The following is a 14829-nucleotide window of genomic DNA, read 5'->3' as shown; positions in this document are numbered from 1 at the left end:
GAGGCTGCCAAACGGGCCCTAAGTTCTATGAACTATAGTGAAATGGGTACTCAGTCTTTGGGCAGAAGACTGATATATTATGATGATATATACCTATAGTGAAATGATACTAAGGTATAGTGATTAGCTATGTGTGTTGGAATACAAGCAAGGACAAGCTACTCGCCGCTTCACTAAGCTACTAAACAAACAATAGGATTTCTGTATATACGCTTGTATGTCTACACTTTAAAGCGGGACAAGGATTTTTGTAAGACTGACGCTTTGGCGCGAGCAGCAGTATATAAGCCACTCGTGCACAGAGGCTCACTTCAGACCTTTTCTATACGAGTCTGAAGTGAGTACCTCATAGCCTATCCCAACTACAATACTTTACTAATCATGTACCTAAAGATTATTGAACCATAGGTACATGTTCCCGAATACAGACCTTTTCTATACGAGTCTGAAATTATTGAACCATAATGTGGAAATGTGAGTTTGAGAATACATTGACTTACCTCAGTCTTTGGGCAGAAGACTGAGGTGTCAAAGCTATTCTGACGAGTTTTTCTAGTAAGTGTGGGAAACTTCAGTGATTATGTAAGGTGATAAAACTCGGAGTATTAGAAGTGAGAGAGTTGATAGAGAGTAGAAAGTAGTGTATAATGAAAGTATTGTGAGAGATAGTATGATATGCAACATATATACCATCAAGTTTTTGATTCCATTATTTTACTTACCTATAATGAGGGCCTGGTTGCCACGTATCACTTCAGACTCTGTAACGAGATCTGAGCTTCTTATCTTATCAATAGATCAATCCAAACGACTTGATATGTAGTATATCAGAAGTGAAGAAAGAAGAAGAACGGATAAGAAACATACCCTCAGTTGTCAGAGAACCAACTGAGGAGAAGAAAAAGAAGGAGGAAAGAATATAAACATCGTCGCCGTACAGTCACCTGATCAAATGGAATACTAGACAGATGGGATACTAAGTAACGTGTCTCTTTGAACATTAACACAATATATTCTCAGCTCCATCTAGTCATAACAGCTCATCCCCGTTTTCCTGATGACAGCATTCCTTTGGACGGGATGACAGAAAGGGTCACTGGACACCAGCAGCGCGAGGAGAAGCTGCGTAAACACAGAGTCACGTAACATATCCGCTCGCCACTTACTACGACTATTCCTTAAGGCGTCGGGGCGAATAACCCAACGGTGGCGCAAGTGGCCATGCATGTACCGAGCCCGACATTGCAAGCCATTATGGCGGGAGGGGCAGCAACAATAGTTACGCCAAACGTGAATCCAGCAGCTGCATAACACTCAACCGCTAGTCTGTTACAATCTGTGAAGTGAAGATATATGCGGTGTCTGTGACAGACGAACATGGTGCCATGTACACACCTGTCTGGCACATTGCGTATGCAAGAGGTCCACCAAGAGCAGCAGGAGCAGAAGCGGCCACCACAAGAAGAGCAGCTGTTGATTTGAGGTTCATAGCTCTATTTCAGACAGTCTGTGTTTCGATGGGCAATGAGAGGTGGTGGGAGACCCTGGGGAAACAACGAGGCAACGCTGAAGCTTTTATACGCATACGTCAGGACTGCCTCAAGGGATTATCAACACTTATTTGGACATAGGGAGTTGCCTAGACTCAGGATTTAGTCAGAATTTGCACGCCCACAGCATACCAATTCAATTGTTCGACTATCAATGCCGTCTACAAAACTTCACAGAGCGCTTGAGACTGCGTCTATTATGAATGACACCACTTAGCGGTCTTATTCAGACAGTTTGTTGTATTGTACTAGCAGTAAGGGCATTGATGATCAGGAGTCGGTATCGTTTTGAGGACGTGGAACAAGGTGTTTTACTCGCCTGACTTGTTCAGACGGAGTTCACGAGAATAACTGCCCGCGACTAACTCTGGAAACCACGAAGCAATGCCTTTTGAAACTCAGAACTAACTCAGCAGACGCCTGAGTGAAATCACGAGCAACGCTTCAAGTGGACTCCTCGAGGAAGATGTGTCAATGAGGCTGATCATCGATCATCAGATACAGAGCAATCCGTTCTTCTGCGCCAGCTTCACCGCTGGTAATGAGTGTAGTAGTATCGAAAGCCCTGGTGGTTCTATCCTTTGATCTAGAATAGAATAGAATAGCATCGTGGATAGACTGGCTAATTGTAGCTAATTGTTTAGGTTACTACTTCGATACTTCGATACGTCTTATATTATTGAACGGGGAAGTGGTGATCCTGTATCTACCCCTGAGACCTGAGGCAGTGTGGTTTCAGAGGTTATAACATTTCGGAGTCGGGTAATACATTATACAGAAAGTGGATGAATCGGCTCGTGGAAATGCCAGTCATCGAACAACAACTACGCAGGACGACAAAAGGCAATATCCTATCCCATACAATGCTGGCCTATCTTTTGAACAACCTGATTATGAAGAGGGTATTGTATTTCAGGAACGGCGGGAAAGCAAAGCTAAATAAATATTGATACATACGATATGATTGCTTGTTACTGACGTGCATCTCGATGCATTCAAGGAGTAGGCGCAAATAATGCAACGGTGGCGCAAGTGGCCATGCATGTACCGAGCCCGACGTTGCAAGCAATTAGGGCAGGGGGACCAGCGACAACAGTGACGCCAAAAGTAAATCCAGCAGCTCCATAGCATGCAACTGCTAGCACATTACACCCTGTAAGGTGACTGTTACATACGGGGTCGATGGTAGACGGTCACTGGCACTATGCACTTACCTGTCTGGCATGCTGCATAGGCAAGTGGTCCACCACGAACGGTGGGTGCAGTGGCTGCGACAAGAACAAGAGCAGCAATTGATTTGAAGTTCATAGTGGTTAATTGCCTGGGTGGTGGTGGAACGAATCTGGGAGCCTGGGTGGCAGCAAGAAAACGCAGGCTTCGATTTATATGAGCAAGTGCTTAGGGTTTCTCTTTTGGGATTCTTCTCAAAGAGGTTGTCAGTCACGAATGACATCAAATTTTTCATCATCGTCAAGAATGCGATAGAATTTGGCCCTAGATAGTATAATTACATTAGAGCCTCAACCAGAAATGCTTATAAACGAGCTTCCTTCACTTATGACTATGATCCTTGCTAGGTTTATCCATGTCAAGGACCATGAAAACAGGAGATACAGACCATCGTCACTCATCACCTGAAAATTACTGCACTGCAGCATGTGCATTATACAACAACAGTTGGTGAAATTTCAGGCCTTCGCCCCTGCGTATCGAGCATTACCAGTCAAGAGCGATATGGGTGAAGCTAAAAGACTCTCAACGACACCTGACTTATTCGGAAATATGTATCGGTTCAATCACAGCTCATGCGACTCGATATCCGCGAGAAACTCCGATAGAGAAAATTAGCTATATTAAAACTCAGACTTAACTCAGCTAACATTTGAAGAGCACCTTGACTGGAATACACTTGTGGCACTTTTTGTATTCTACTCATTACCGTGATCAGATCATCAGACATTGGATGCTCAGCGCTCAGCCTTGAATATAGGTCATTGTCAACGCTAGACTTAGTTAACCTATCCAATGTACTATGGTACTGGATAGGCAATTGATACCTCGAGAGACGCTGAGTACCATCAATTAAACCTCGGCTCTCCTAACTTAAACACCATGAGATCTTTACAGTGCAAATATGTATCTTTTTACTTGTCACCACTAGTTGTGGGTGTAGGATAGTTGGTCGAAATTCAGCTTTCCAGCTCAGATCCTCGAGGAAAAATATGTCAATGTGGCGAATTTGAATGGATGGTCATGCTAGATTCTACATTCGAGCAAATATCAAGCATAGATAATAATCTTCCTCTTTTGCCGGATTATTTTTTGGTGCTCCAACTCAGACGTCAGGATCACCATCGGACGCGCAGTGGCAGTTCGCTTTTCGAGTAGGCTCCAACACATCAGTATTCGGTAAGGTAGTGCATCAACATCATATTTTTCCAAAGTCTAATCAATTGTGCTTATTTCCAGCCAGTAAGGTCTTGAACAACAGTCTTGATCAAGTGAAGAGGTGAGAATGTGTTGTATTCTGCACAACGTCATACTTTCTGACTATGTGCTATACCTATCATCACTTATGCAAACATCGACACAAAATCACGCATATAGGCGACGTTATCAAGGTCTTCCTCTTTAGCCGAGGTATCCTCCTTCGTGCTGCATGTCGAGCAATATTTCAGGGTACACCTCGAAATGAATTTAGTATTTTGGCCCTATATACGTCATACCCCAGAAGAAGCACAATCACACAACATGAAACTATTCACTGGCGAACCCCACAAGCTGCACCAGGCTTTACAAGAACTGCCAAAGGGTATGTTTGAATATCAATCTCAAGGATACTATTATTGTAATCGCGCAAGATTAAATGATGGTCAATGTCTATAAAGCGCCTGGCCTATGACCTCGTCTCCACAAATTCCGACTCTTTCCACTGGCCCAGAAATGTTTCATCCAACCAGCCCCCATGTCCGTGCCCATACCTCTTCCCAATCATAATGGAGTTCAAGCTGGAGGATACCAGCACTACTCTGCTCGTCCACTCGACTGCTACTGCACTCTTGGCAGAATAGCCGACCACAATCACAGCCGTTCTTCGTGGCGTGCAGTGCAACGGATATGCGTTCAACTCTACTATATGCGTCTCCCACGCTGGGATTTTGGAGGACGAGTTGCACCCAACCTGCTTCGCAGGACAATGGGAGGGTGAGCACTAACAGGTTTACATCGACATGCCCATGCTTCATCTCGTACTCGCTGACGCTGGCACAACGCTCGAGAGGTATGACTACCTGCTCGAGATGCGCGAAGGCATGCCAGGGAACGGAAGATATCCAGTGGGGTATTCTGCAGACCTCTGAACTGCTCATTTTCAAAAGTTCATTGGGTAGGAATGATGTCGGCATGTCGACGATCGATGGTATCAAGAGGACGATGCGTGAAAGGGATGCAAGGAAGGCTGTACCCTCTGCCGTCCCTGTGAGAGGCCGCCAGCGCCAGAAGTCGCCCGTGAGAGTAAGGCTTTTGGTACGCCAGGGTAGTGAAGATGGTTTGTGGGAAGGCGCGAACCAGACACTCTCAAGGGCGTAATAGAGGATGTGGATACCTGAAAAGTTTATCGCAAGTTCTGGGGCGGCGAGCAGGGCTGGTGCAAGAAGTGTATAATCCAGTGTATCTGTCGAATCTGTCTGTTCATCATGGAACATGCTACCGTATGGCATATTCTCGTGAGAGTGTAGGGATGGTACTAGTGGTGCGCAGCACTCATCTACCCATATCCTACGAACATGTCTTGTGTAATCGACGTGGAGATGGCGTGCATTCAAGTGATGCACTTTCTGCATACGCAGAGCATTGACAAACGAGGATACATGGCATGAGCGGGAAAGCAGGACGGTGTGGAGTAGTTCTGGGATTACGGCGTGACGAAACGCGCGAGAAACGAGGCAAAGGCTGAGAGCAATGGCATATGGATTATCGGGTCGACGGACGGCATTAGACGAGGATAAGTCAGGTGCTGCTGCAAACCTGATTATTTCTAGAGCGAGTTCTGTGGATAATCTGGAAAACGGAAAGGTAAGCTTGATAGATTTGGACTGCATTTTTGTGAATGATCTGTAGGGGTACTATCGTTGAACACTTATAAGAAAGCGATACAAAAGACAGAACTTTCTTGTGAACGCACACAAAACGCGTTTCGTGTCCTTTTGTTATCTTCCAGTGAGGCTGATCCAATCGCCCCGTTATTGTCTATTTCCCCCAATTGAACCGATCGATCGGTGACTGAGACGTGTTGGCCACAAGGGACAACATTGTATACCGATTAGGAAGGAAGGAAGTTTGATTCCGCTGATATCGCAGTACCAACATTCCAGTTTACTTATCGAGGTCACCGTCCACGACGATGACGACAAGAGCCAGATAATAGGTGAACATGACAGCAGTCAAACTGCAATTGTTCGCCATGCTCCACTTGACAGGGAATCGGATCTGTAGGTGCCTCCGGTAGCTCCGGTGAACCGGTGAGCCGGCAATTAAACGTTGATAGAGGGCGCTCGCTGGGGAAATGGAAATCTAGAATCCCACAGCTTGTATTTCCTAATTTGAACTTCCCTTTCTTTCAACGAGATCCTGTCATGAATGTCATAGTCAAGAACTCTGGCTTATTCTTGTTTACATTGCCTCGTGCTGTTATTGTCTACCATCGATCGTCTGATTGGGCCACACTTGGGAGAACGGTGACTGCGAACTCATCGTGATCGTGAAATTTCTTTTCCTCTCAGAATCTCATGATGCTCCGTTCACGTGTACTCACAAAATTTCATTCACATAGAAACGTTGAGCTGAGCTAGAAAACGCTTGACAACGTCAGGCTGAGCAGTGTGAGCACAAAACAAGTTCCAAATTCCTAAAACATACGCAATGCAACACCAGTAGTTACAATATTGACAAGTCTGCTACATACCGCCAGGCGATTCCTAAGATGTACACCCATATTATACAATCATCACCTAATCAAGCTTGTATGTGACTTGGAATGCCCATGCATACTGCACTTGATCAACTTGGCCTTCGGGCACCGTTATGGTGAGTATGCCTGCATCGTCAAGAGTCCACGGGAGTGATGTTGCAGACGAGCTAGAAGTAGAGGAGGAAATCGTAGAATTAGGGGCAGGCGTACTTGGCCCAAGTAGCTCGATCGTGTCCCCTGCCATCAATGGTAACACAGCACCTCCAGAATCGACGACAAGCTTGCCGTCAGATGGCTCCACGAAGGCTACGACGCAAAAGGTAGTAGGCGTAGACAGGAAGCGCACAGAAGCAGTGGGGGATTGGGAAGCTTGATACCAGTAAGTCTGCAAACATAGTAACAGGATGTCAGTGATCGATACATCATGTATTTACCAAAAGCCAAGATAAACGTTTGCTAAATGCAATTCAAACGCACTGTGTTGTAAACACATTCTCCCGCATAATTCAGCCACTTGCCAGCATCGAGTAGGTTATTCATCATGGGCGCGATGATCTCACCCTCCGCAGTAGGTCCAATATCAAGTAAGCTGTGGGACCGGTTAGAGCCACTGATCGGCTTGTTTCGATCAAGAACTAGAACTCACTAGTTCCCGTTCTTACTAACAACGTCCACTAGTGTTTGGATGATCGTCGTTCCGTTCTTGTACTCGCTCGCGTTAGTTGCGGTGTTCAAGCCGTAGCTGTAAGGGTCCATGCCCTCACTCGTCTCCCACGCACGAGTCTGGAGGGAACCGAACGTCGCATATTCTGGGGTATCGAAATCGGGGACAGCACCACAACCTGTGATGGGGTGATAGGTAAAGCGAGAGTTAAATGAAAAGTGGGCATCGAATGTGCTTACGATTGTTCATGGTGACCTGTCTTCCAGTCTGCATCGCGTTGTTGTAGAACTGGGCTGCAAAGTCAAGGGTTTTGTTCGGCCCTCCGATGTCGCACCACTAGAGTCAATGCGTTAGTCTGAATGCTCAACAGGACTTTGCCATATCACATACCATGATCTCACTTTCATAATCCAATGCTAGGTCGAGCATCTGTGGCAACTGCAAGTCATCCAGGAAGTCTTCGATCTCAAGGATACCAGTATAGGGTTCGATTTCAGAGGCATTAAACGCGTTGTGCGCGAGCCCTCCTGGCCACTGACCGAAACCATACTTTGCAAAGTAAGGATTGAACCTACAGGAATCACTACAATCGTAACAAGGAGCACTGCGTATGGTAGCAAATACTCACCACTCCGGGAGAGAAAAGTAGGTCCCACGGTGCAGATTAGGGTAATCAGCTTTCGCGGTGTCCATGAACTCTCTCAGGAAGTCGCGATAAGGAGGAAGGTATACACTTGATCGATGTGTTGTGTTCTTGGTATCGAACAATCCGTAACCATCGTGGTGTTTCTGCGAATCTACCATTCAGCCCTCTCGGTTGCAATAACACGACAGAGATAGTAAGTAGATAACGAAATATACTTACAGTCACAAGGACAAAGTATTTTGCTCCTGCATTCTCGAAAAGATCAAGCCAGGCGCTCGGATCCCACTTCGAAGCTGTGAAGTTGGCGATGAAATCGTCGTACACGACATCCTAAGTACAAGAAGTCAACGTCATGTTTACCGTAGTCTGCAAACGTGGTCACATACTGGGCCAAATGTTTCCAGATGGTGCTCCCATGTAGGGCTGCTCGAGTTAGGTGGGTTGTGCAGGGACCAGCTGAGCAGCAGTCAGATCCGAGATCGATAAGAAAGCTCAAGCAACACGTACTCGTACCACTCCGCGTAAGAATGGGGAGGGCCCCATGCTGGTACACTGTATATGCCCCAATGTACACTAGGAAAAAAGTCAATGCTGGTATCACAAGCAAACTTCACGTCGCCACGCACAATATCCCATATTTCGCTTGATTCCACTGAACAGGAGTTAATCCATATCACGTTCATGACTTCATCAGAGGATGGCTCACCCAAGTGGGTGTCTCATGCAGACTGAGAACATCCTCATCCGGCATCCAATTTGTTATCAATGGCGAGATAGGCCAACCATCTGATGTGCCAACGACATTCCCACTTGCATCTTTTATTGTGATTGTCGCATTACCCGTACCATTGTCATTCAGCACCAGCACATCCACGCGTGCCTGGTCAGAGGGAACGAGGCGATACACGAGGCCAGGAGACACAGTGGTGACGCCAGTCCCTGTTACTTCAATCTGATATTCTGAGTTGATAGACGTGTTCGACGAAGCGTCTATGGAACCAGGTAAGAGATTGGCCAATGTAATCTCAACTGCTTGAGCTTGCTGGCCCTGCACGTCCTCCCAACGCGTGCTGAAGCGAGCCCCGCGTATGGACAAGGCAGGTGCGGAAGGAGGCGCCTCAGCTGAGGGTACGACAGAAGGTGAAATGGACACGGCAAAGATGTGCAGTCTATTAGCAGTGTTCGCAGTATTTGGGAGAGTGATGCTCTTCAGCGCGGCACGGGATGGTATAGAGACAGACCACACGAAGATCTGGCTGGAGTTGTAGTCCTTTCGGGATCCGTAGTCTACAAAGTAGTATGGACTATATGCGTGTGGTTGGAGCATAAATAGTGTACTGTAAAGAAATTGGCTACTTACGTTCGGATTATACCCCAGTTTAGTATTGGCCACATCCACCAGTTTTTTCCTGTGACTGGTTTTCACGTTTCCGTGTAAGGGTACGTAAATAGGACTGACATTTATGTACTCACATTCAAGCTCTTTCACAGAATTGTCTTCGTAGTTGAGCTGGAAAGTCCCGTTGAACTGACCTACATGAGCTGCATCAGCAGCGAGCATATATTGGAGAAAATGGAATTTACTATCAGCCCCATCACCAGAATACAAAACATGCAATTCGTGTATATATGTTGCATTTGTTAATTCAATTTTTTGGCCTTCAGCTATCAGATTATCGTCGCCTTCGCCCCAAACGGTTGGTAGATCATACTACAACCATGATGAACACATATATGCGAGCTATGTTATAATGCTGCGACATACCGTAATTCCATCGTACACCCAAGGTCCTTGTGGCAAGTATTGTGCAGCGAAGGTTGACCCATTGCCATCAAAATTACCTGTATCACCGTACACTGAAGCTGCTTGGTTGTTAAAACCATTTTGTATAGGTACTACGACGGAAGGAAATGCAACAAGCGCGTTTACGAACCCCAAGGAGGAGAGTATAGCTCCCCAGGATAAGGAGGCAGGAAGACTGAAGACCCTCATATCACGGAGCTCCTGCCCCAGCTCGAAGGCCGAGTTTAAGTAGGCATTGTAATCCTACAGAAGAATAAAGTCAGGGGTCAGATCTCTAAGGTTCAAGATTGAAGAGTCGCATCGGCTGACCATGGTCACAGTACTATTTTTCTCTGAAAGAACGATGAGAGCGTGTTGTGTGAGTCAGATGATTTGGGAAGAAGCACGACGAAGTATTACTTACAAGAAGAGTGTATCCTGTGAGTATTGATGGGGATGGGGACGGGCCGTTTTATCCTGCAGAGCTTCCCAGACGTAAATTGTGCATGCGACCGAGAATGCAGTTTCTGTTATGGTGGGAGGAGAGAGGAGTCGGGGAGCGAAGAAAGACATCTCCTGAGTATGGCTAAGATAGAATGAGTGTTGACGTACTGGGGTTGCCAGGTTGCACTACAAGGTCTTAAGAAGGGTGGAGAAAACGGGCTTTCAAGGTCACATGCAATAACGAAAGCGAAAATATAAATATAGAAGAGGACTTACCAAAAATGTCTCGCTGCTATAATGCTGCTGTGAGACTCGCGCTATAGTAAAGCTTCTTTGCAGTGTGTCAAAGCAACTAGTAAGTATATCATGCGCATACAAGCAAGCAGAAGAACATATTCTCATCCTGATTGGGCTGATATTGGGGAATGACGTAAATGCATTGGTTGTGATTATGTTGTGGAGATGCGTAGTCGAATCAAGTGGTTACGAGCAGGGAAGACCCGAAATTTGATGTACTGAATCATGAGCGAATGGTGCAGCCGATATCACGGCCCAGGATGATGAGAAGTCGACAGGGTCTGCCATTGGCGCATATATTCCATTCGCGTCCCAGAAAAGACTACGAGGGGCGGGCCTCAATGGGTGGAAAGTTAGCTGAATTAGGAGAGATGTGGTCTAGAGTCAGAAGGCTACGTCTCCAAGGTTTTCAAGGTGCGCTTCTGAGGGCAGTGAGCCTTAGTGAGCGCATGATGGCACCCCTGTCTGGCCTTCAGATGAGGGGCTACGAATTGAAATCTGACGAACACAATGTGAACAGTGATGCCATCTCCATCGTAGATGAGCTGTCAAACTTGTCAAGACTGTGATATGATGTAAGTTAAGGACTAGGCCCCACAGCTGCCTAGTATCACAAACACCGTTAAGCCTATACATATCATTCCAGCTCGTCGAGCTCGAGCGTGTGGTGACGACTTCCGAATATAATACACCAACGTCGAGATGCTGGTTCAATGAATATCCCGCAGAGAAGCAAAGACCGGGAAATGTGAGAAAGAAAAAGAAAGAAAGGCCGCATCAAAGATTCCTGTGAGGCCGGACAGCAGAAACAAAGGCATATTTTGACAGCGAACGCTGTGCTGGATCGTCAAACCGGCGCCACACATCCGCTGTATGTCGAGAGCACCCGCGGCATCTCCCGTCCCTCACTCACGCTGTATAAGTATATGACCAGCGAAACATCTGGCTCTTCCCCTTGAGCTCTTACTCCCATTCCAGTTAGCAGCTGAAGGTATAATTTCATCTTTTTCTCTTTCCTTTGCCTTATCGGAGCTAACCGTCCTTTGCGTTTATCCTCCGCAGTATCGTTTTTACACGTAACGCTTACGGTTTTCCTGCACGTTCTTTTCAAACTTGGAATCCTCATCCCCGTATATATTTCTCACTCAACCCGCTCGTTCTATCAGCGATACTTAACTATGCCTCCACGACGGGGTGCTCCGTCTTTCAACACATTGAGCCCCCAGGATGCTGCATCATTTCCTTCTTCTGATCCTTCCTCTCCCGCCAATCTTCTATTTCCCCGTTCTACTTCTCCCTCTTCTGGATTCTCCAGCTTCCTCTCTAAATCCTCTAAATGGTTTGGTCGCAAACCTTCTGATCCTCGTTATGCCCCTGGTCCTCCTGAGCCAAGATCGAGCACAAGCTCGGTTGGAAGAAAGCCCAAGATATCACGTCCTACAGACCCGCGCCCGATACTATCTTCCTTCCAATCAGACTCACATGTCTCTAATAACGCTAGCAAGTAAGTTATCGCAGTCACATCTCGTTCATTGACGCGTCACTTCAGCTCTTTTCCCTTACTTTCTATTTTCGTTCATGGGTCACATCGCCCTATTTATCGTATCGCACGATACTTGGCATGTAAAAACTTTATACCGATAGCTTTTCACGAATTTCACTGTGACTTGTATTGTATTCCATTTGTTTTAACGCGAATGTGAACTCCACTTTTCTGCAACATGGTTTCGTCAGCAAAATATTCGTAATACTGATCCCTCCGTGACAGGTCTGCTCTTGATCTGTCAACTCAGTCTCAAGCATCCCCAGATTTTTCCCGTCCCTTCCCGTCCTCACAGCCATCCTCTCCTGACACCAATCGAGATCTGGGTGACCTTCGCAGTGTATCACGCAAAGGGTGGTCAAAGTCGGCTGATGATCTTGGAACCTTCTCGTCGCCTCAATATTCGCCCGTAGACGTTTCCTTCCAGCACAGAGTACACGAATATAGGAATAGGAGTAACAGCAGTGCCACTCTGTATCCCACTTCCCCCAACAGCAATACAGCCCCTGCAAGGCATCCATTTCCTAGTATCGTAACGTCTATGCCTCTTTCTACTTCTCCCCCTGATATCAGCACTATGCCAGAGGGTGGTATCTCCATATCCGTTTCATCCCCAACGACATCAGAGGCTCCCACTCCTACAGAGGCACAATTTCATAATCGTACTACATCTTTCACTCCTCGCCTGCCTTCTAAGCTATCTGCTTCCAAGCTGGGCTTCTCTCCAGCTAGTCCTAAACGGAAAGGCTCGGGCGATGGGGACTCCATTAAAGACCGGGAAAGAGATGCTGATAGGGGTGTTGTCGGAAATAACATGCCTGCTCGTGGCGTCTTTCCATTCGGCCTCAGTGGAATATCTTCCACCAAACAGCACTCCATGACCAGTGTCACCAGTGTCCCCAGCATAGGCCAAACCACTAATATAACACACTCACCTGCATTACTGGCTCCTCCCACAATGTCCATTCTGGGAGAAGAAGACGAGGGCCTCCGCGACTCTAAACGCACCTCACAAATAGTCTACCATTCAGGGTTCATCAATCGTTTGGCAGATGCTCCCCCTTCTCAGTATCGCAATACAGTTGTGAATTTGACTTCTTCGAAGGCGTGGAAATCATTCAAAGCCGAGCTTAAAGGATCAAAAATGTATTTTTACAAGCCGCCAAATGATAGGAATGCCGCTATCAAGGAATTATTTCCAACAGAGTGTGTTCCAGTGATTGATGAGGATGAAGAAGTAGAAGTAGAAGGCGATGGAGAAGGAGCCGGATTGGGTAAAGGAGGGAGAGCCAGAGATGAAGGTACAGCTGGACGCAAAAAGAGGGCATATTGGGGGAGACGAACACACCCCGCTTTGGTACATAGCGAAGCAGGGGTTGAGAAGGGGACATTTGAGGCTCTTATTCACGAAGGGATTTTTGCCACGACATTCATGATTTCATCCGACCACCATCAAACAATATCAGACAATCGTAGACCCGAGTGGAAAGACTTTTCGTCTGCAATTTTACTTTGTCTACCGGTCCTCGCTGGGCACGCAAAGTTCGAGAATGAATTTACCCGTTGTTGTGCGTATCTTGTGAGTGGAGCGGACGATGATGTCAAGGAGGCTGAGCGTTCTAGGGTAGCGTGGCTGGCTGATGAGTATCTCAGGTATCATGGGACTCCCAACGACGAGGCTGGATGGAACGAGTGGGCATCCGATACCATCCCCGATTTCTCATGGAACGCAAGTGGTTTGAACACGATCTCTGGCTTCCCGAAGTCGTCATCTACACAAGCGCTATACGTACCTTCTCCAAACGTCAGTATGATATCCCCTGCTATGGGAAGTACGGCATTTTCCCCCAATTTGGCTACATTTTCCCCGAGGCCTGATGAGAATGCGAAGCTTGCCTCTCTGATGGAAGCTTTGGGCGGGGCTGAGGGAATGGCCACTCCAGGGTCTCCGTCTGCGAAGCTGACTGGGACTATGCGGCAAAATGTTCAACAAGCCTTCGCGAATATCCCACCTGTGGACTCCAGACTATGGACGTTATTGGATCAAGATGGGCTTTCTCGCGAAGTCTTGTCAATGCTAGACCCTCGTGACATAGCAGAAAGTCTTCGCCTTTTCCATCACAATGTGTTGCAGAACCTTCCTGGAAACATGACTTCAAGTGACATAATTGGTTCTGTCGATGGTTCTAATGGCCACCATGTCCCCACCGCATTATTTGGTAGCGAGGCCCATCCACATTGGCTCACTAAGCTGCTCCTTGTGCAGATTCTTGTTCCTGATACGTCTGGTGGTGGTGGCGGCGGCGGCGGGGGGAGTAGCGCTGTTTTATCCCAAACATTCCCCTCTGGACGTGTATCAGAAGAGCGGAATGCACAAACTTCACGTACGCATTCGCGCTCTGAGGTTATCACCATTTGGATCAGAGTAGGTGAGATGTCTCGCAAAGCAGGCGATGAATGTTCGTGGCAAGCTATATTTTCTGCGCTGTGTTCTCGACCTGTGGCCAGACTAGACAAGGTGTGGAAGAGGGTAGATCGTCTGGCCCTTGCCACCATCGAGTCGTGGGTTTATCCTGGCATGGACGGCAACATAACCTGCGTGAATCAGCCTTTAACTACTCCATGGGGTGGAGATATCAAGGACTCTATTAAAGAGACTCTGGATCAGGCTAGAGAGGGAGGAGAGGACGGTTGGACGATGAATCAATTGTTGAAAGCAAGGGATATGTTTGAAAGTTTAAGAAGAAAAGTTTCTCTTTGCCCTAGGATGACTGATCCCGCTAGGGACACTGCTTCACAGGAAGTCCAGAAGCTTGTAACACTATGGCAAGAATTCAGCGACGAAACCAGTAATAGAAGCAATCTTCCAGTCAAATATCAACGGTGAGCTCCTCAACGACTATCATTTAGATAATGTTAACATGGGTTGTCAT

General features: G+C 46.8%; 7 protein-coding genes across 7 annotated transcripts; 2 read left to right on the top strand and 5 right to left on the bottom strand.

Moving 5' to 3' along the window:
* Positions 1-1178: 1178 nt before the first annotated feature.
* Positions 1179-1489, bottom strand: SERLADRAFT_436264 (uncharacterized protein; the record flags this gene model as incomplete). The annotated part of the gene is made up of 2 exons (XM_007316563.1): positions 1179-1336; positions 1396-1489. 2 exons carry the CDS (start codon positions 1487-1489, stop codon positions 1179-1181), a joined length of 252 nt encoding a protein of 83 aa, XP_007316625.1.
* A 1056-nt stretch (positions 1490-2545) lies between these two features.
* On the bottom strand, positions 2546-2858 carry SERLADRAFT_436263 (uncharacterized protein; the record flags this gene model as incomplete). The annotated part of the gene is made up of 2 exons (XM_007316562.1): positions 2546-2703; positions 2765-2858. 2 exons carry the CDS (start codon positions 2856-2858, stop codon positions 2546-2548), a joined length of 252 nt encoding a protein of 83 aa, XP_007316624.1.
* A 1367-nt stretch (positions 2859-4225) lies between these two features.
* On the bottom strand, positions 4226-5706 carry SERLADRAFT_463529 (uncharacterized protein; the record flags this gene model as incomplete). The annotated part of the gene is made up of 1 exon (XM_007316561.1): positions 4226-5706. The coding sequence occupies one exon, from the start codon at positions 5648-5650 to the stop codon at positions 4499-4501; it is 1152 nt and encodes a 383-aa protein (XP_007316623.1).
* Positions 5707-6430: 724 nt separating this feature from the next.
* Positions 6431-8669, bottom strand: SERLADRAFT_463527 (glycoside hydrolase family 29 protein; the record flags this gene model as incomplete). The annotated part of the gene is made up of 11 exons (XM_007316560.1): positions 6431-6904; positions 6997-7108; positions 7166-7361; positions 7423-7519; positions 7574-7754; positions 7812-7972; positions 8049-8159; positions 8216-8285; positions 8337-8402; positions 8456-8481; positions 8536-8669. 11 exons carry the CDS (start codon positions 8578-8580, stop codon positions 6560-6562), a joined length of 1410 nt encoding a protein of 469 aa, XP_007316622.1.
* A 153-nt stretch (positions 8670-8822) lies between these two features.
* Positions 8823-9241, top strand: SERLADRAFT_385129 (uncharacterized protein; the record flags this gene model as incomplete). The annotated part of the gene is made up of 3 exons (XM_007316559.1): positions 8823-8873; positions 8900-9133; positions 9190-9241. One exon carries the CDS (start codon positions 8918-8920, stop codon positions 9095-9097), a length of 180 nt encoding a protein of 59 aa, XP_007316621.1.
* Positions 9242-9430: 189 nt separating this feature from the next.
* Positions 9431-10139, bottom strand: SERLADRAFT_385128 (uncharacterized protein; the record flags this gene model as incomplete). The annotated part of the gene is given in 5 exon segments (XM_007316558.1): positions 9431-9540; positions 9595-9614; positions 9628-9876; positions 9943-9964; positions 10032-10139. Coding segments are annotated over 3 exon segments (253 nt in total), but the record flags the coding sequence as incomplete, so codon positions are not given.
* A 554-nt stretch (positions 10140-10693) lies between these two features.
* On the top strand, positions 10694-11132 carry SERLADRAFT_463526 (uncharacterized protein; the record flags this gene model as incomplete). Its single annotated transcript, XM_007316557.1, has 1 exon — positions 10694-11132. A coding segment is annotated over one exon (229 nt), but the record flags the coding sequence as incomplete, so codon positions are not given.
* Positions 11133-14829: the final 3697 nt, after the last annotated feature.

Source organism: Serpula lacrymans (genome assembly GCF_000218685.1).
Source record: "Serpula lacrymans var. lacrymans S7.9 unplaced genomic scaffold SERLAscaffold_5, whole genome shotgun sequence".
Taxonomy (NCBI): Eukaryota; Fungi; Basidiomycota; class Agaricomycetes; order Boletales; family Serpulaceae; genus Serpula; species Serpula lacrymans.
Note: the sequence above shows the minus strand (reverse complement) of the source record. Positions and strands in the feature narration are given on the sequence as shown.